A 20,992-nucleotide genomic window follows, 5' to 3' on the forward strand; every position below is an offset into this window, starting at 1 on the left:
TTTTGCTTTTAAAGCCTGTACTTTTAGTGCCAATATCTGCGCAGTCATTGCCAAGATCACAGTTATGGAACTTTTCACATATGTTTTTTCTTCTAGGAATTTTACAATTTTGGGTCTTCCTTTTAACTCTTTAATCCACTTTGAGTTAATTTTTGTGTATAACAAAAGAAAAGGGTCCAATTTCATTCTTTTGTATGTGTACATCTAATTTCCCCAACACCATTTATGCAAGAGGCTATCCTTTCCATGTTGTATAGTCTTGGCACCCTTGCTGAAGATCCCATTTTACTGTTTAGGTGTGGGTTTATTTTTGGCTCTTTATTCTGTCCCATTGGTCTATAAGTCTCTCTTATGCCAGTACCATATTCTTAATTACTGTAGATTTGTAATATGTTTTGAAGTCAAGAAGTGTGAGGCTTCCAGCTTTGTTCTTTTTTCTCAAGGTTGTTTTGGCTATTTAGGGTTTGTGGTTCTATATGAATTTTAAAACACTTCTCCCCATTTCTGCAAAAAATGCCACTGGGAATTCGATAGGGAGTGCACTTAATCTGTAGATTGCTTTGGGTAGTAAGGATAACATTTTAACAATATTAAGTCTTCCAATCCATGAACACATTTCTTTGTCTCTTTAAATTTCTTTCAGCAATGTTTTGTAGTTTTCACCTTACATATCTTTTGACTTATTGGTTAAGCTTATTCCTAAATATTTTATTCTTTTTGGTGTTCTTATAAATGGGGTTGTTTTCTTAATTTCCTTTTCATATTGTTTGTTGTTAGTTTATGCAACTGATTTTGTGAGTTGATTTTGTATTCTGTAATTTTGTTGAGTATTTTTTATTACCTCTAACAGTATTTTTTTTTGTCTGTGGAATCTTTATAATTTTGTACATATAAGATCATGACATCTGCCTAGAGAGATAGAAGTTTAACTTATGAATTATGTTTCATTTTAGAGTAATTTTGATTAGGAGAGTGATAATAATTTGCCTTTGTATATTTCTTTATGCCTTTTTTCTCTTAAATAAGACTGCATTTTGTAGCTCAAAGATATATTCTAACAATTAAGCGCACAGTCTTCCTACCTGTGTCAGAGGTATCTAAGGGTTAAAAAGAGAACTTTGGGCATCACAATACTTGACTCCTACAAAACAACTTTATGAAGTACATATTAATAAGATAGCCACTTTACAGAAGAGAAAACTGAAGTTGAAGGTTTTGAGACTTGCTTGTATGACATAATTAACAAGGGGTAATGCCATGACTCAACTTCTCTTTTCTCATCCACATAGCTTTCTGAGTAAATGGACAGACTATGTATTTAACTTAGTAGTACCATCTTTCCCTTGCTAATTTTCCTTTAGTTCTTTTAATATTAAAGTTTTTTTATATATCTTCGCATGAATCAACAAATGGCCAGGAAAATTGATGAAATTTTCTGAAATAGTGATCATGTAGCCTGGGACAGCCACACTTATTGAAGAAAATGCACAAATGATTATCACAACTTGACAATATTGTTTGTACTTCTTGAATTATAAGCAGGTGCTATATAATAGATTTACTTAATTTTTGAATTATATTCTGTATTTTACATTTTAGAGAGTTTTTTATCTTTTTTTATCAGAACCATAGTGTTTGTTTACATTTATGAGTCAAATATATTTAATTTTTTAAATTCCACTTTAGGAAATCCAGTACCAGCATTCTATGTGGCTTAGTGGAGTTTTCAATTATTTCAAAATTTATTTCTAAACTACTGTAAATTGCAGCTTTTTTTCTTTGAAACACACTCAATTCCCAAATGACTATTTAGCATCTAAACTGATCCTAGTTAGAAGCACATTGTTTGCATTAATAAATCTTAACCCTTTTTCTAAGGGTTCTTGTAATGTCACATTTACCAGTATCCTTAAATGATTCTTGGAAAGGGCTGATTATATATTTTTTACCTTGAGCATTTTTGTTTCATTCTGAAGTTGCTTTTATCTGCCTATTCATCAGAATAAACACTGCTTGCTCTTACTTTAAATTTATTTTGTTGTGCAAACATAATATCTGTGTTTCTAAATAAACATTTATATCTTATCAGACTGTTTTTACAGCTCTATTTTATGTTTTCAAAGCCATCATCTTTGTTTCTTCATTTAAATCAAGATATGCAGAACCATTTATAATTTATTGATTTGATGACACAAGAGTTCACTTGCTGGGAGCTATGCTTCTATAATATGGTAGTATATCAGTTTTTATTTCAGTCTCCTTCAGAGGGAAGGAGCTGTTCTTTCTAATTGTTGAGTGAAGGTTATAAACATGTTTATATAAATCTTTATATAAACTGGCTACAGTATAGGAATTATTCTTGAATTAAGGATACTTAAAGCAGCCTAGGTTCATGTGGCTCATACCATGTCTTGCAAAAACAACAAGGAAATCTATTATAGAATGCTTCTAACTACAAACCTTGGCTGAAACAGAGTTAATTGTGCTCTGTTCTTGCCTTTGTTGAAATGGCCTATAGATATCAATCACACAGATCTTGAGGCTGTGTAGCTGATTATTATTTGCTATTTCAGATGACTGGTAATCACTTCCAAGAAATTAGAAAGGCTTAGTAAGAGGAAAATATAATTGCTTTTCCAGTAATTTCTACTTATGATTGACAGAAAACAGAGAATAAATAAATGTCTACATCTTATTTAAAAATTTGTGTCTTCCGTGATGTTTTTATCTTTCAATTTTTTTCCAGTTTATTTTGAAAAAAAATTTTCATTGTGCTTGACATTTTGGCACCTCTTATTGATTATTTATTCATTATTATTTAAGATTTCTTTTTTCAACCTTGATATGGTATTCATTATTGAAATTAACCTCACTCTATACCAAATATACTAATGGAATATTTCGTATGGTCCCAGAGCCACATCAACTAGGTATTCACTGGCCTGAAGCTAAATATGGGTGACGTATAAGGTGGCTACTGGCTTCTTGAGAATGAATGAGAAAGGTTTCCATGAGGAAGAACTTTGTGGTTCTTCAGGTTATTTATCTCATTATCTTGTTATATGGTTAGCTATAGTAATCTGATTAAGTATACTGAAGTTCTAGTAAGAAAGAATTAAGTAAGAAAGAGAAATTACTTAGAAAGGAAAATTGTTTTATAAAATACAAATATTTATTCTTGTCTAACACCAAAAGACTGGAGATTTTATTTATGAGTCCAATGTCTTTCATAAAAATTAGAGAAAAATCTTATCTTTTTCATCTTTTAAAAAAATCAAAAATTTTTTTTTTCTTTCAGCATGTGGAGAAACCCTACAAGAATCCAATGGCAACCTTTCCTCCCCAGGATTTCCAAATGGCTACCCATCTTATACACACTGCATTTGGAGAGTTTCTGTCACTGCAGGAGAGAAGGTAGTTTATCCCATCAAGAGTTCTCCTTTAATCTCAGATGCAAAGGTTCATTTTCTTTCAAATATAATTCACTTTGTTTTTTATTCTTGTTTGATTAATAAAATAGCTCAGAAATTTTATAATGGAAATTACTCAAACTCCAGGAATTTTTTGAAAGATGTAATTTTAAAAGAAATGGTAAATGGTCTAAAAGGGTTGACATAATACAAATTATGTACTCAGACACACTGAAATTAAGTTAAAAGTCAGTATCATATGGATAACTAGAAAAATCCCACACATTTTAAAATTGAGAAATATACATCAAATATCCAATTCATTCAAGAAGATATTGTGATTAAAATTAGAAATTATTTTCAATTATAACAAAAATACTGAGAATACCAAACCTGTAAGATTCACCTAAAGCAGTACTTAGAAGGAAATTCACAGACCTAAATGCTCATATTAGGAAATAAGAAATACCCAAAACTAATGAGATTGACATCCACATAAAGAGACTAGAAAAAGAGCAATAAAATAAATGAAAAAGTACATAAAGGAGGAAGTAATAAATAAAAGATAAAATATCATGGTATTGTATAAAGTATGGACAAAGTTGGTACTTGAAACAATTTAGAAAAATAGAGGAATGGGTGAAAAGAGATCAAGAGAAAAAAGAATAACAGAGAAAGCACAATTAACTAATATTTAGAATAAAACGATTATTATAACCATAGATACTTTAGGAACCAAAAGAACATTTTGAACATTATGCCAATAACTTTAAAACTGTAAATGAAATGGGCAAATTACTACAAAATATTACTTACTAAGTTCTTATTTGAGAAGAAATAAAAAGCTTGAATGCTCCTATAACCACTAAAGAAATCAAATTACTATTTAATTGAATTATTAGTCAAAATTTTTTCAACAATGAAATCCAGCCTCAGATGACTTCATCAGTGAGTTCTACCCAACAATCAAATAAGAATTAAGTGTAATCTAATATAAAGTCTTCCAGAGAATAAAATAAAAGATACACTCTCCTATTTATATGGCTAGCAAAACCTTGATAGCCATCCTGATGACAAGAACAGTGTAAGAAAGGAAAAATTTAACCCAGACTCACACTTGAATATGTATGTAAAATCCTCCCCACATTACCAAACTAAATGCAAATACATATGCCTCTGTATGTATGTATGTATGTATCTATCTATCTGTAAATATATAAATAATATATATATATTTCAAGGGCAGATATATGCATGGATATGTGTATATATGTATGATATATTATGTATATATGTTTGTGTGTATATGTATGTGTACATATATACAAGCACCATTAGACGAGTATCTCAGTTAAATCAAGAAAAAAAATCTATTAATGATTTAACAACAACAAAGCCTAAGCAAACTAGGAATAGAAGAGTATTAATCTTATAAAGAGAAGCAACAAAAATTAGTGCAAATACCATTATCATTAGGGTAATTCTGAAAGTATTTCCTTTGAGATAGGTAAAAAACCAAGTATGTCCACCAGTCCTCTTCTTTTTTTAACATTTTGGTGGAAATAGTAGCATGTTAAGGCAAGAAAACGAAATTACACATGTAAGGATTAAAAAGGAAGACATAAAATTCCTTTTATCATATTGTTTGTTTGGTTATAGAATTTAAAATTATTAAGAAGTGAAATGAATAAATCTATTAATTTCTGGATTCTGTCTGGAATGCTAACCTTAAAAGTCTTCCCAGACCAAGATTGTAATAATATCAATTTTTGTTTTTTACTAGTTATTAAATGATTTTTATCCTTCGTCTTTGACTAATTCATATGGAATGACTCATACACACTTTGAGTTTTGGTGGAAAAGCAAATGCAGTTAAGAAAGTTTCAACTCCCTGATAATTGAGTGTTGTTACAAGTATCATGGGTATGGAGTTGTCCAGGATGTTGCAATACTCACAATGAAAACTAAATGAAACTCTTTTGTAGCATAAACAGATTTTATACATAAAAAGTTACAACTGACTTGTAATACATGAATGCATACATAATTCTTTATATAGTTATTTTTAAGCATTGTGAGTCTACGTTGTAATATAGTTATAGGTGTTGATCAATTTCTGTTTAGATCCTTTGAATAAGCCCCTGAAAACATATTATGAAAATCATTATAAAGGTACTGAAGAGCAAGATATAAAAGATGATAAAGCTTCAGAGAAAGTTTAAAACTGTACATGATATTTTTTTTTCAGTTTTTCTTAGTTTTTTTTAAACATTTTTATTGGAGTCTAGTTGATTTACTAGACTCCAATAAAGGTACTGAAGAGCAAGATATAAAGGTACTGAAGAGCAAGATATAAAAGATGATAAAGCTTCAGAGAAAGTTTAAAACTGTACATGATATTTTTTTTTCAGTTTTTCTTAGTTTTTTTTAAACATTTTTATTGGAGTCTAGTTGATTTACAATGTTGTGTTAGTTTCAGGTGTATAGCAAAGTGAATCAGTTTTACATATACATATATCCACTCTTTTTTAGATTCTTTTCCCATATAGGCCATTACAGAGTATTGAGTAGAGTTCCCTGTGCTATAGAGTAGGCCCTTATTAGTTATCTATTTTATATATAGTAATGTGTGTATGTCAATCCCAATCTCCCTTTATCCCTTCCCCCACCTTACCCCCTGGTAACCATAAGTTTGTTTTCTACATCTGTAACTCTGTTTATGTTTTATAGATAAGTTCATTTGTACCATTTTTTAAGATTCTACATATGTTATATCATATGACATTTGTCTTTCTCTGACTTATTTCACTCAATATGATAATCTCTAGATCCATCCATGTTGCTGCGATATACATGAGTTTTTAAAATAAAGCATTGTAGAATATGGAAAGTTTTGGCACAAGATTAATCAAATTAAATCAGTTTGTAAGAGCAAAATAATACTTGGAAAAAAAGTTTCTCCTATCTAATTGCAGTACCCGTACCATCAGCATTCAAAGTTTACTCAGTTTTCTTGTATGTAGGATTACTAATAAAATGGTATTTTCTAAAATGTTGCAAATAGGAAGAAATAAACAAATCTATCATTTTTTCTCCTATATTTTTAATATTGTGCACAATGATGAGCAAATAAATTTATTGTTATAAGTGTCCAATGAACAATATTATTCTTATATTTTTATTATTTTCTTTCAATATTTAAGTTCATTCCGCTCTTCTTTTTTATTTTATTGAAGTATTGTTGATTTACAGTTTTATATCAGTTTCAGGTGTACAGCATAGTGATTCAGTATTTTTATAGATTATACTCCGTTAAAATTATTACAAGATAATGGCTATAGTTATCTGTGCTGTACAATATATCCTTTTTGCTTACTTATTTTATACATAGTAGTTTTTGTCTTTTATTCCCATGCCCCTGATTTGTCCCTCCTCCTTTCCCTCTCCCTTCTGGTAACTACAAGTTTTTTTTTCTATATCTGTGAGTCTGTTTCTGTTTTGTATATACATTCATTTGTATTATATTTTAGAATCCATGTATAAGTGATTTCATACAGTATCTGCCTTTCTCCATCTGACTTTGTTTCACTAAGCATAATATTCTCTGGATCCATCCGTGTTGCTGCAAATGGCAGAATTTCATTCTTTTTATGGCTAATACTGCTATGTACATAGGAATATATATATATATATATATATATATATATATATATATATATATATATATATATATGGCACATCTTCTATATCCATTCATCTGTAGATTGACACTTGGGTGCTTCCATATCTTGGCTACTGTAAATAGAGCTGCTGTGAACGTTGGGGTGCATGTATCCTTTTGAATTAGTGTTTTCATTTTTTCCAGATATATACCCAGGGATCAAATTGCTGGATCATATGATAGTTCAATTTTTAGTTTTTTGAGGAACCTCCATACTGTTTTCCAGAGTGGCTGCACCAATTTACTTTCCCACCAATAGTGTAGGAGGGTTCTCTTTTCTCCACATCCTCTCCAACATTTGCTATTTGTAGACGTTTTGATTATAGCCATTCTGACAGGTGTGAGGTGATATCCCCTTGTGGGTTTGATTTTCATTTCTCTAATAATTAGCCATATTGAGCATCTCTTCATGTGCCTGTTGGCCATCTGCATGTCTTTTTTGGAAAAATATCTGTCAGAAGCTTCTTTCCAGTTTTTGATTGGATTGCCTTTTTTTTTATATTGAGTTGTATGAGCTGTTTATGTATTTTGGATATTAACCCCTTGTCGATCATATCATTTGCAAACATTTTCTTTCATTCAGTAAGTTGTCTTTTTGTTTTGTTGATGGTTTCCTTTCCTGTGCAAAAGCTTTTAAGTTTAATTAGGTCCCATTTGTTTACTTTTGCTCTTATTTCTTTTGCCTTAGGAGACAGATCAAACAAATATTGTTACTATTTATGTCAAGGAGTGCTCTGCCTATGTTCTCTTCTAGGATTTTTATGGTTTCAGGTCTTTCATTTAGGTCTTTAATACATTTTGAGTTTATTTTTGTATAAGGTATGAGGAAATGTTCTAATTTCATTCTTGTAAATGTAGCTGTCCCATTTTCTTAGCACCATTTATTGAAAATGCTGTCTTTTCTCCATTGTATATTCTTGCTTCCTTTGTCTCAGATTAACTGACTATAAGTGTGTGGGTTTATTTCCAAGCCATCCATTCTGTTCCATTGTTCTATATATCTGTTATTGTGCCAATACCATACTATAGTTTTGTGTCTAGCCTGAAGTCTGGGAGTGTGATATATTCAATTTTGTTGTTTTTTCTCATGATTGCTTTGGCACTTTGGTGTCTTCTGTGGTTCTATATGATCTTAGGATTATTTGTTCTAGTTCTCTGAAAAATACCATGGATATTTGATAGAGATTGCATTAAATCTAGAGATTTAATGGGTCTTTTTTACTTATTTGGTCGAGTTTAACTCACTAATTTCAACCATCTTTTCTTTTATCATACAAACATTTAAAGCTATAAATATTCCTTTAAAAACTACTTTATCAGAATTTCACCAGCTTGACACATAGTATTTTTGTTATTTTTCAGTTTTAATTATCTTCTTCATCTTTTATCATTTCTTCTGCCCACATATTTTTCAGGAACATATTTTTTTATTTGCAAACATATGTTATTTTTCCAATCTTTCTTTTCTTATTAATTTCTCCTTTAATCACTTTTTGGAGAAAGGCTGTAGTCTGTATGATATCACACTTTGAAATAGCTTGAGGTTGGTGGTATGAACTTGGAATTGACCAATATTCATTAAAAAAATGTATTTGCTTGAAAATGTCTTTTGTCCAACAGTTGGCTGCAAAGTTTTCTATATTCATGTTAATCTTCTTAATTGTGCTTTTTATATATTCTCTATTTTATTGATTTTGCTTCATCTATCAAATAGTAGAAAAGTATGTTTATATATAATAATACTAAAATATCATTTGCCACTATTTGGTAGATTTATTAAATGCTCTTTACAGTTTTAAAATATTTTTACACAACATTATTATATAATGTATACATATAGGTTTAGAATATTACATCTTCCTGATAAACATTTATCATTATATATGAAATCTCTTTATCTCTAGTCATCATTTAGGTTAAAACTCTATTTTTTTCTGATATTAATAAATCTACACTTTCTTTTGACTAATATTTCTGTCTGGTATATCTTTATCTTACTTTGCACATTTAGGCATTCAAGATATACATCTCAAGTGTGTTGCTTTTAGACAAAAAACAGTTTTCTTTTATTTTTTTAATGAATCCATGATGGTAAGTTTTGTCTTTAACTAGAGTGCTTATTGCAGTTACATCTATTATGGTTACTGATGTATTATTGCTCCTTATATTCATTCTCTGTGTCCCACTTGGTTTATTTTGTTCTATATTTTACCTTCTTATGTATTCAATTATGGTTTGAATTTCCACATTTCATTTTTTATCCCTCTACTGGTGTGGAAATATTAAATGTGTATTCTATTATTTGGTATCTTCTTCTACCAGCCTACACTTTTTTTTTAAACATCTTTATTGTAGTATAACTGCTTTACAATGGTGTGTTAGTTTCTGCTTTATAACAAAGTGAATCAGCTATACATACACATATATACCCCATATCTACTCCCTCTTGCATCTCCCTCCAACCCTCCATATCCCAACCCTCTAGATGGTCACAAAGCACCAAGCTGATCTTCCTGTGCTATGCGGCTGCTTCCCAATAGCTATCTATTTTACATTCGGTAATGTATATAGGTCCATGCCACACTCTCACTTTGTCCCAGCTTATGCATCCCCATCGCCGTGTCCTCAAGTCCATTCTCTAAGTCTTCGTCTTTATTCCTGTCCTGCCTCTAGGTTTTCGCATCAATTTCTTTTTCTTTTTTCTTTTTTTTAAATTCCATAAATATGTGTTAGCATATGGTTTTTGTTTTTCTCTTTCTGACTTACTTAAATCTGTATGACAGTCTAGAGGTCCATCCACCTCACTATAAATAATTCAGTTTTTTCCTTTTTATGGCTGAGTAATATTCCATTGTATATATTTGCCACACCTTCTTTATCTATTCATCTGTTGATGGACACTTAGGTTGCTTCCTGTCCTGCCTATTGTAAATAGAGCTGCAATGAACATTTTGGTACATAACTCTTTTTGAATTATGGTTTTCTCAGGGTATATGCCCAGTAGTGGGATTGCTGGGTCGTATGGTAGTTCTATTATTATTTTTTATGGAATGTCCATACTGTTCTCCATAGGGGCTGTATCAGTGTACATTCCCACCAACAGTGCAAGAGAGTCCATTTTTCTCCACACCCTCTCCACCATTTATTGTTTGTAGATTTTTTGATGATGGCCATTCTGACCAGTGTGAGATGATATCTCATTGTAGTTTTGATTTGCATTTCTCTAATGATTAATGATGTTGAGCATTCTTTCATGTGTCTGTTGGCAATCTGTATATCTTCTTTGGAGAAATGTCTATTTAGGTCTTCTGCCCAATTTTGGATTGGGTTCTTTGTTTTTTTAATGTTGAGCTGCTTGTAAATTTTGGACATTAATCCTTTGTCAGTTGTTCATTTGCAAATATTTTCTCCCATTCTGAAGGTTTTCTTTTTGGCTTGTTTATGGTTTCCTTTGCTGTGCAAAAGCTTTGAAGTTTCATTAGGTCTCATTTGTTTATTTTTTTTTTTTCCATTTCTCTAGGAGGTGGGTCAAAAAGAATCTTGCTGTGATTTATGTCATAGAGTGTTCTGCCTATTTTTTCCTCTAAGAATTTAATGGGGCCTGGCCGTACATTTAGGTCTTTAATCCATTTTTAGTTTATCTTTGTGTATGGTGTTAAGGAGTGTTCTAATTTCATTCTTTTACATGTACCTGTAGAAATTTTCCCAGCAGCACTTATAGAAGAAGCTCTCTTTTCTCCACTGTATATTCTTGCCTCCTTTATCAAAGATAAGGTGACCATATGTGCGTGGGTTTATCTCTGGGATTTCTATCCAGTTCCATTGATCTATATTTCTATTTCTGTACCAGTACCATACCGTCTTGATTACTGTAACTTTGTAGTATAGTCTCTTAAGTCAGGGAGCCTGATTCATCCAGCTCCATTTTTCTTTCTCAAGATTGCTTTGGCTATTCGGAGTCTTTTGTATTTCCATACAAATTGTGAAGTTTGTTGTTCTAGTTCTGTGAAAAATGCCAGTGGTAGTTTCATAGGGATTGCATTGAATCTGTAGATTGCTTTGGGTAGTAGAGTCATTTTCACAATGTTGATTCTTCCAATCCAAGGGTATGGTATATCTCTCCATCTATTTGTATCATCTTTAATTTCTTTCATCAGTGTCTTATAATTTTCTGCATACAGGTTTTTGTCTCCTTAGGTAGGTTTATTCCTAGATATTTTATTCTTCTTCTTGCAAGGCTAAATGGGAGTGTTTTCTAAAATTCACTTTCAGATTTTTCATCATTAGTGTGTAGGAATGCAAGAGATTTCTGTGCACTAATTTTGTGTCCTGCTAATCTACCAAATTCATTGATTAGCTCTAGTAGTTTTCTGGTAGCATCCTTAGGATTCTCTATGTATAGTACCATGTCATTTGCAAACAGTGACAGCTTTACTTCTTCTTTTCCAAATTGGATTCTTTTATTTCTTTTTCTTCTCTAATTGCTGTGGGTAACTTCCAAAACTATGTTGAATAATAGTGGTAAGAGTAGGCAACATTGTATTCTTCCTTATCTTAGTGGAAATGGTTTCAGTTTTTCACCATTGAGGACAATGTTGGCTGTGGGTTTGTCATATATGACCTTTATTATGTTGAGGAAAGTTCCCTCTATGTCTACTTTCTGGAGGGTTTTTATCAAAAATGGGTGTTGAATTTTGTTGAAAGCTTTCTCTGCATCTATTGAGATGATCATATGGTTTTTCTCCTTCAGTTTGTTAATATAGTGTATCACGTTGCTTGACTTGCATATATTGAAGTGTCCTTTCATTCCAGGGATAAACACCACTTGATCATAGTGTATGATCCTTATAATGTGCTGTTGGATTCTGTTTGCTAGTATTTTGTTGAAGATTTTTTCATCTATGTTCATCAGTGATATTGGCCTGTAGTTTTCTTTCTTTGTGACATCTTTGTCTGGTTTTGGTATCAGAGTGATGATGGCCTTGTAGAATGAGTTTTGCAGTGTTCCTCCCTCTACTATATTTTGGAGGAGTTTGAGAAGGATAGGTGTTAGCTCTTCTCTAAATGTTTGATAGAATTCGCCTGTGAAGCCATCTGGTCCTGGGCTTTTGTTTGTTGGAAGTTTTTAAATCACAGCTTCAATTTCAGTGCTTGTGATTGGTCTGTTCATATTTTATTTCTTCCTGGTTCAGTCAGTTGTGGATTTCCAAGAATTTGTCCAGTTCTTCCAAGTTGTCTATTTTATTGGCATACAGTTGCTTGTAGTAATCTCTCATGATCCTTTGTATTTCTGCAGTGTCAGTTGTTACTTCTCCTTTTTCATTTCTAATTCTATTGGCTTGAGTCTTCTCCCTTTCTTTCTTCATAAGTCTGACTAATGGTTTATCAATTTTGTTTCTCGTCTCAAAGAACGAGCTTTTAGTTATATTGATGTTTGCTACCATTTCCTTCATTTCTTTTTCACCTATTTCTCATCTGATCTTTGTGATTTCTTTCCTTCTGCTAATTTTTGGGTTCTTTTGTTCTTCTTTCTCTAATTGCCTTAGGTGTAGGGTTAGGTTGTTTTCTGAGATGTTTCTTGTTTCTTAATGTAGGATTGTATTGCTATAAACTTCCCTCTTAGAACTGCTTTTGCTGTATCCCATAGGTTTTGGGTCATCGTGTTTTCATTGGCATTTGTTTCTAGGTATTTTTTGATTTCCTCTTTGATTTCTTCAGTGATCTGTTGTTTATTAATAGTGTGTTGTTTAGCCCCCATGTGTTTTTATTTCTTACAGGTTTTTTTCCTGTAATTGATATCTAGTTTCATAGTGCTGTGGTCGGAAAAGATACTTGATATGATTTCAATTTTCTTAAATTTACCAAGGCTTGATTTGTGACCCAAGATATGATCTATCCTGGAGAATGTCCATGAGCACTTGAGAAGAATGTGTATCCTGTTGTTTTGGGTTGGAATCTCCTATAAATATCCATTAAGTCCATCTTGTTTAATATATCATTTAAAGCTTGTGTTTCCTTATTTATTTTCATTTTGGATGATGTGTCCATTGGTGAAAGTGGGGTGTTAAAGTCCCCTACTATGATTGTGTTACTGTCGATTTCCCCTTTTATGGCTGTTAGTATTTGCCTTATGTATTGAGGTGCTCGTATATTGGGTGCATAAATATTTACAATTGTTATATCTTCTTCTTAGATCAATCCCTTGATCATTATGTAGTGTACTTCTTTGTCTCCTGTAATAGTCTTTATTTCAAAGTCGTTTTTGTCTGATATGAGAATTGCTACTCCAGCTTTCTTTTGATTTCCATTTGCATGGAATATCATTTTCCATCCCCTCACTTTCAGTCTGTATGTGTTCCTAGTTCTGAAGTAGTTCTCTTGTAGACAGCGTATATACAGGTCTTGATTTTATATCCATTCAGCCAGTCTATGCCTTTTGGTTGGAGCATTTAATCCATTTACATTTAAGGTAATTATCAATATGTATGTTCCTATTACCATTTTCTTAACTGCTTTGGGTTTATTATTGTAGGTCCTTTCCATCTCTTTTTTTTCCTGCGTAGAGATGTTCCTTTAGTATTTGTTGTAAGGCTGGTTTGGTGGTGCTGAATTCTCTTAGCTTTTGCTTGTCTGTAAAGCTTTTAATTTCTCCATCAAATCTAAATGAGATTCTTACTGGGTAGAGTAATCTTGGTTGCAGTTTTTTCTCCTTCATCTCTTTAAATATGTCCTACCACTCCCTTCTGGCTTGCAAAGTTTCTGCTAAAAGATCAGCTGTTAACCTTATGGGGATTCCCTTATGTGTTGTTTTTCCCTTGCTGCTTTTAATATGTGTTCTTTGTATTTAATTTTTGATAGTTTGATTAATATGTGTCTTGGTGTGTTTCTCCTTCGATTTATACTGTATGGGAATCTCTGTGCTTTCTGGACTTGATTAACTATTTCCTTCCTCATATGAAGGAATTTTTCAACTCTAATCTCTTCAACTAATTTTTCATTCCTTCTTTTTCTCTTCTACTTCTGGGACCCCTATATTTCAAATGTGTTTAGTGTTGTCCCAGAGGTCTCTGAGACTGTCCTCAATTCTTTTAATTCTTTTTTCTTTATCCTGCTCTGCAGTAGTTATTTCCACTATTTTATCTTCCAGGTTACTTATCCATTCCTCTGCCTCTGTTATTCTGCTATTGATCCCTTCGAGAGAATCTTTAATTTCATTTATTGTGTTTTTCATCACTGTTTGTTTGCTGTTTAGTTCTTCTAGGTCCTTCTTATATGTTTCCTGTATTTTCTCCATTCTATTTCCAAGATTTTGGATCATCTTTACTGTCATTATTCTGAATGCTTTTTCTGGTAGATTGCCTATTTCCTCTTCATTTGTTAGGTCTAGTGGGTTTTTGCCTTCTTCCTTCATCTGTGTGTTTCTCTGTCTTCTCATTTTGCTTAACTTACTGTTTTTAGGGTCTCCTTTTCGCAGGTTACTGGTTCATAGTTTCCGTTGTTTTTTGTGTCTATGCCCAGTGGCTATGGTTGGTTCAGTGGGTTGTGTAGGCTTCCTGGTGGAGGAGACTAGTGCCTGTGTTCTGATGGATGAAGCTGGATCTTGTCTTTCTGGTGGGCAGGTCCACGTCTGGTGGTGTGTTTTGTGGTGTCTGTTGCCTTATTATGATTTTAAGCAGCCTCTCTGCTAATGGCTGGTGTTGTGTTCCTGTCTTGCTAGTTGTTTGGCATAGTGTGTCCTGCACTGTAGCTTGCTGGTCGTTGAGTTGACCTGGGTCTTGGCATTGAGATGAAGATCTCTGGGAGATTTTCGCCATTTGATATTACTTAGAGCTGGGAGGTCTCTTGTGGACCAATGTCCTGAACTTGGCTCTCCCATCTCACTGGCACAGCCCTGACACCTGTGGAGCTCCAAGAGTTTATCATCCACACAGCTCAGAATAAAAGGGAGAAAGAAAGAAAGAAAGAAACAAACAAACAAAGAAGGAAGGAAGGAAGGAAGAAAGAAAGAAAGAAAGAAGAAAGAAAGAAGATAAAGTGAAATAAAATTATTAAAATAAAAAGACAATTATTAACAAAAAAATTTTTTAAGTAATTAAAAAAAATGAACAGAGAGAACCTTAGGACAAATGGTAAAAGCAAAGCTATACAGACAAAATCACAGACAGAAGCATACACATATACACTCACAAAAAGAGAAAAAGTCAAAAATATATATACATATCCTTGCTCGCAAAGTCTACCTCCTCAATTTGGGGTGATTTGTTGTCTATTCAGGTATTCCACAGATGCAGGGTACATCAAGTTGATTCTGGAGATTTAATCCACTGCTCCTGAGGCGGCTGGGAGAAATTTCCCTTTCTCTTCTTTGTTCACACAGCTCCAGGAGTTCAGCTTTGGATCTCGACCCTCTGTGAGTAGGTCGCATGAGGGCGTCTGTTCTTAGCTCAGACAAGACAGGACCCCTCACCGGGATGGGTACGGATGTGGGGTGAGGCTGTGGCAGCAGAGGCCAGTGTGACGTTGCACCAGCCTCAGGCATGCAGTTTGTCCTCCCGGGGAAGTTGTCCCTGGATCCCAGAACCCTGGCAGTAGCGGGCTGCACAGTCTCCCCGGAAGGGGGATGTGGAGAGTGACCTGTGCTCGCACACAGGCTTCTTGGTGGCAGCAGCAGCAGCCTTACCATCTCATACCCATCTCTGTGGTCTGCGCTGATAGCTGCAGCTCGTGCCCGTCTCTGGACCTCCTTTAAGCAGCACCAGTAATCCCCTCTCCTCGCGCACCAGGGAACAAAGAGGCAAGAAAAAGTCTCTTGCCTCTTTGGCAGCTCCAGACTTTTTTCCAGACCACCCCCCACCCCGCCCCAGCTAGCTATGGTGAACTAGCGCCCTTCAGGCTGTGTTCACGCAGCAGACCCCAGTCCTCTCAATGGGATCCGACCTCCGAAGCCCGAACTTCAACTCCCAGTACCCGCCCGCCCCGGTGGGTGAGCAGACAAACCTCTTGGGCTGGTGAGTGCTGGTCGGCAACGATCCTCTGTGTGGGAATCTCTCTGCTTTGCCCTCCACACCCCTGTTGCTGTGCTCTCCTCCTTGGCTCCGAAGCTTCCCCCCTCTGCCACCCGCCTTCTTCGCCCACGATGGGGCTTCATAGTGTGTGGAAACCTTTCCTCCTTCACAGCTCCCTCCCACTGGTGCAGGCCCTATCCCTATTCTTTTGTCTCTGCTTTTTCTTTTGCCCTACCCGGGAACGTGGGGAGTTTCTTTCTTCTGCCAGCGTTCAGTAGGTGTTCTGTAGGAGTTGTTCCACATATAGATATATTTCTGATGTATTTTTGGGGAGGAAGGTGATCTCTGTGTCTTACTCTTCCATCATCTTGAAGCTCCAGCCTACTCTTTTAATGGAGTCATATATAATTAGTATCTTTATCCTCCTCCCAAACCATAAAAGATGCTAAAAAAGGATTATGATTCATATTGCCACATGCTATTGTTTTGATAAATTTTCAAACTTGTTTTCTTTCTGAAGCAAATGAGATGTTATTATTGTTTTTTGCACTTAACATTGATCTATATGCAGATATTTACCTAACATTTTTATTGTGATAAAAAAACATGCAACATAAAATTGCTGTCTTAACCATTTTTTCAAATATTGATTGACTGATTGATTGATTGATTTAGGTTATCCCGTGTCTTCGTTTCAGCACATGGGATCTTAGTTGCAACATGCAGACTCTTAGTTGTGGTATGCAGACATCTTAGTTATGACATGCAGAATCTTTAGTTGTGGCATGCATGTGGATCTGGTTTCCCAACCAGGGATTGAACCTGGGCCCCCTGCATTGGGAGTGTATATTCTTACCCAGTGGACCCCTAGGGAAGTCCTTTAACCATTCTTAAATATACAATTTAATAGTGTTAGATACATTCACACTTTATGAAACAGATCTCCAGAACTTTTTAATCTTGTAAAACTGAATCTCTATATCTGTTAAACAACTCTCCTTTTCCCCTCCCCTCAGTTCTAGTAAGCACTATTTACTTTCTGTTTCTTATGAATTTGACTGCTTTAGATACCTCATATAAGTGAAGTCACACAGCATTTGTCCTTTTGTAACTGACTTATTTTACTTTGCATAATGGCCTCAAGGCTCATTCATGTTGTAGCATGCATAACTTCTCGGGGATTGCTGGATCATATTGCAGTTCTATTTTTAATTTTTTGAGGACCCTTCATACTGTCTTCCATAGTGGCTGCACTACTCAGAGTCTCTCCAACACCACACATGGGGTCCAATTTCTCCACATCTTCACCAACATGTGTTATCTTCAAATATTTTGATGCTCACCATTCTAATGGGTGTGAGGTGATAAATCCTTATGGTTTTGATTTGCATTTCTCTCATGATTAGTGATGCTCAGCATTTTTTCATTTGATTATTGGCCATTTGTACATCATCCTCAGTGAAATGTCTTTTTAAGCCTTTTGCCCATTTTTTAAATTGGATTATTTAATTTTTTCTTGTTGTGTTGTAGGGGTCCTTTATATATTCTGGATACTTACCCTTGATGAAATACATGACTTGCAAATATTATGTCCTTTTCTGTAGATGCCTTTTGACAATGTTGATCATTTCCTTTGCTTCACAAAAGCTTTTTAGTTGACGGAGTACAAATTATCTAATTTTTGGTTTTGTTTCCTTTGCTTTTGGAGCCATAACAAGGAATAATTGCCAGATCCAGTATAATGAAGATTTTCCCATATGTTTTCTCCTCAGAGGTTTAGAGTTTTGAGTTTTATGTATAGGTCTTTAATCCATTGTTGAGTTAATTTTTGTATATGGCTTAAGATAAGAATCTAAATTCATTCTCTTCCAAAAATAGAGATCCATTTTTCTCAACAACATTTGTTGAAGATTTACTGAATATTTTTATGCAGTATTCCTTCTCCCATCTCAGACTTCCATCAAAGCTCATTTTGTCCTGCTTATAGTTTATATTTTAGATTCGTTCTTTAGCTTAGCTGGTTTTGGTGGTATTTTTCCTAATTGAAATGTGGATTTAAAAAAATTAAAGTATAGTTTATTTATTATATTATATTAGTTTCACATGTACAGCATGGTGACTCAATATTTTTATATATTATACTCCATTTAAAGATTTTTACTTGAATTCATGATAATATAGTTTCATTAGATATAATTAGCTATATATTCAACTTATTAAAAATCAAAATTTGCAGAAATACTTTAAAAAATATTTCTTAATGTAGAATCCTGGAAATTCAAGTTATCAAAACTGATTTAATGAGCATGAAAAATGTAATAACTTAATAACCATATAAAATAAGGTGGCAAGTTATTTAGAGCGGTACTGATTGCTGATGATTTCTCAAAGAAGTTTTTTCAAATTGTACAATTCTGGATACTTTCCATATAATAAAATATATTTCAAGTATATTGTAAAATAATGTGTAACCTCTTCATTTATTTTATAAAACTAGTAAAATTCTGATAGGTGCACTCCATACAACACATAAGAAAAAATTATGAAGTGCTTCACATACAAATGTAAACACATAGTTGTTATATAAATGTAATCAAATCAAATCAATCTCTATAATTTATAAAATTACAAATGTTTTGATTTAGTAATTTGAGAGTAGTTCAGTGTTATAAAATCTGTTTGTCAAATAATAATATCAAAATGGAAAACAAAACTCTAAGTTTTCCCATAAATGCTACTAACACTAGAATTTAGTATGCATATTTATTAATAATGAGGTGAACTAGGACTATAATGTTTTATTTCAATACAATAAATAGAAGAAACTAATCCTTATTCAATGCTTACATATACAAGGTGTTTTGCTAACTTTTTCTAACCTACTCACACCACACTGTGTTTCGAATTACAATTATCTCCATTTTAAACGTAAAGAAAATTAAACTTAAGAAAGGATTGAGTCATCTGCCTAAAATCACACAGATTGCATTTGGCAGAGATAATCATTACATTTTTTTTTTTTAGTTGTAGAAAATATCACTTTCCTCTTTTCAAAATTCAAAAGAATCAACTAGAAAACAAGTGTAGAGGTGATCAAATAAAAACAAATATATTAAAATGCAATAGATTTTACAAAACTGAAGACTTAACTGTGGGACTAACAGAATGATATATTGTGTATCAGGATGTAATATAAATTGTCAGTTTTTCCAAAATTAATATATGATTTTAATGTAATTCCATACAAATTTGCAATAGATTTTTGTTTTATACCAGACCAAATTTTTCTAGAGTTTATTTCTAAAATAAAGGAATTGGAATAACCAAGACGATTTTTTTTAACATCTTTATTGGAGTATAGTTGCTTTACAATGGTGTGTTAATTTCTGCTTTATAACAAAGTGAATCAGTTATACATATACATATGTCCCCATATATCTTCTCACTACGAACTCCCTCCCTCCCACCATCACAATCACACCCCTCTAGGTGGTCACAAAGCACCAAGCTGATCTCCCTGTTCTATGCGGCTGCATCCCACTAGCTATCTGTTTTACGTTTAGTAGTGTATATATGTCCATGCCACTCTCTCAGTTTATCCAAGCTTACCTTTCCCCCTCCCCGTATCCTCAAGTCCATTCTCTAGTAGGTCTATGCCTTTATTCCTGTCTTGCCCCTAGTCTCTTCATGACATTATTTTTTCTTTTTTAGATTCCATATATATATATATATATATATATATGTGTTAGCATACAGTATTTGTTTTTCTCTTTCTCACTTATTTCACTCTGTATGACAGTCTAGAGGTCCATCCACCTCACTACAAATAACTCCGTTTTGTTCCTTTTTATGGCTGAGTAATATTTCATTGTATATATATGCCACACCTTCTTTATCCATTCAACTGTCGATGGACACTTAGGTTGCTTCCATGTCCTTACTATTGTAAACAGAGCTGCAATGAACATTTTGGTACATGACTCTTTTTGAATTATGGTTTTCTCAGGGTATATGCCCAATAGTGGGATTGCTGGGTCATATGGTAGTTCTACTTTTAGTTTTTTAAAGAACGTCCATACTGTTCTCCATAGTGGCTGAATCAGTGTAAATTCCCACCAACAGTGCAAGTGGGTCCCCTTTTCTCCAAACCCTCTCCAGGATTTATTGTTTGTAGATCTTTTGATGATGGCCATTCTGACCGGTATGAGATGATATCTCATTGTAGTTTTGATTTGCATTTCTCTAATGATTAATGATGTTGAGCATTCTTTCATGTGTCTGTTGGAAATCTGTATATCTTCCTTGGAGAAATGTCTATTTAGGTCTTCTGCCCATTTTTGGATTGTTTTTTTTGTTTTTTTAATATTGAGCTGCTTGAAAATTTTGAAGATTAATCTTTTGTCAGTTGCTTTATTTGCAAATATTTTCTCCCATTCTGAAGGTTTTCTTTTCTTCTTGTTTATGGTTTCCTTTGCTGTGCAAAAACTTTTAAATTTTATTGGGTCCCATTTGTTTATTTTTGTTTTTATTTCCATTTCTCTAGGAGGTGGGTCAAAAAGGATCTTGCTGTGATTTATGTCACAGTGTTCTGCCTACGTTTTCCTCTAAGTGTTTGAGGGTGTCTGGCCTTTCATTTAGGTCTTTAACCCATTTTGAGTTTATTTTTGTGTATGGTGTTAAGGAGTGTTCTAATTTCAGCCTTTTAGATGTAGCTGTCCAGTTTTCCCAGCACCACTTATTAAAGAGGCTGCCTTTTCTCCACTGTATATTCTTGCCACCTTTATCAAAGATAAGGTGACCATATGTATGTAGGTTTATCTCTGGGCTTTCTATCCTGTTCCATTAATCTATATTTA

The 20,992-nt window shown here is 33.4% G+C and overlaps 1 protein-coding gene across 1 annotated transcript in view; it reads left to right on the forward strand.

Moving 5' to 3' along the window:
- TLL1 (tolloid like 1) overlaps positions 1-20,992 on the forward strand; it is a gene marked incomplete at its 3' end in the record, with an annotated part of 255,621 nt that overhangs the window by 142,083 nt on the left and 92,546 nt on the right. Inside the window, exon 9 of the mRNA XM_079919481.1 lies at positions 3,299-3,414. Within this exon, the coding sequence (XP_079775607.1) occupies positions 3,299-3,414 (116 nt within the window). The remainder of the gene's footprint in view (positions 1-3,298; positions 3,415-20,992) is intronic.

Source organism: Stenella coeruleoalba, assembly GCF_951394435.1.
Source record: "Stenella coeruleoalba genome assembly, chromosome: 4".
In the NCBI taxonomy this organism is placed as follows: Eukaryota; Metazoa; Chordata; class Mammalia; order Artiodactyla; family Delphinidae; genus Stenella; species Stenella coeruleoalba.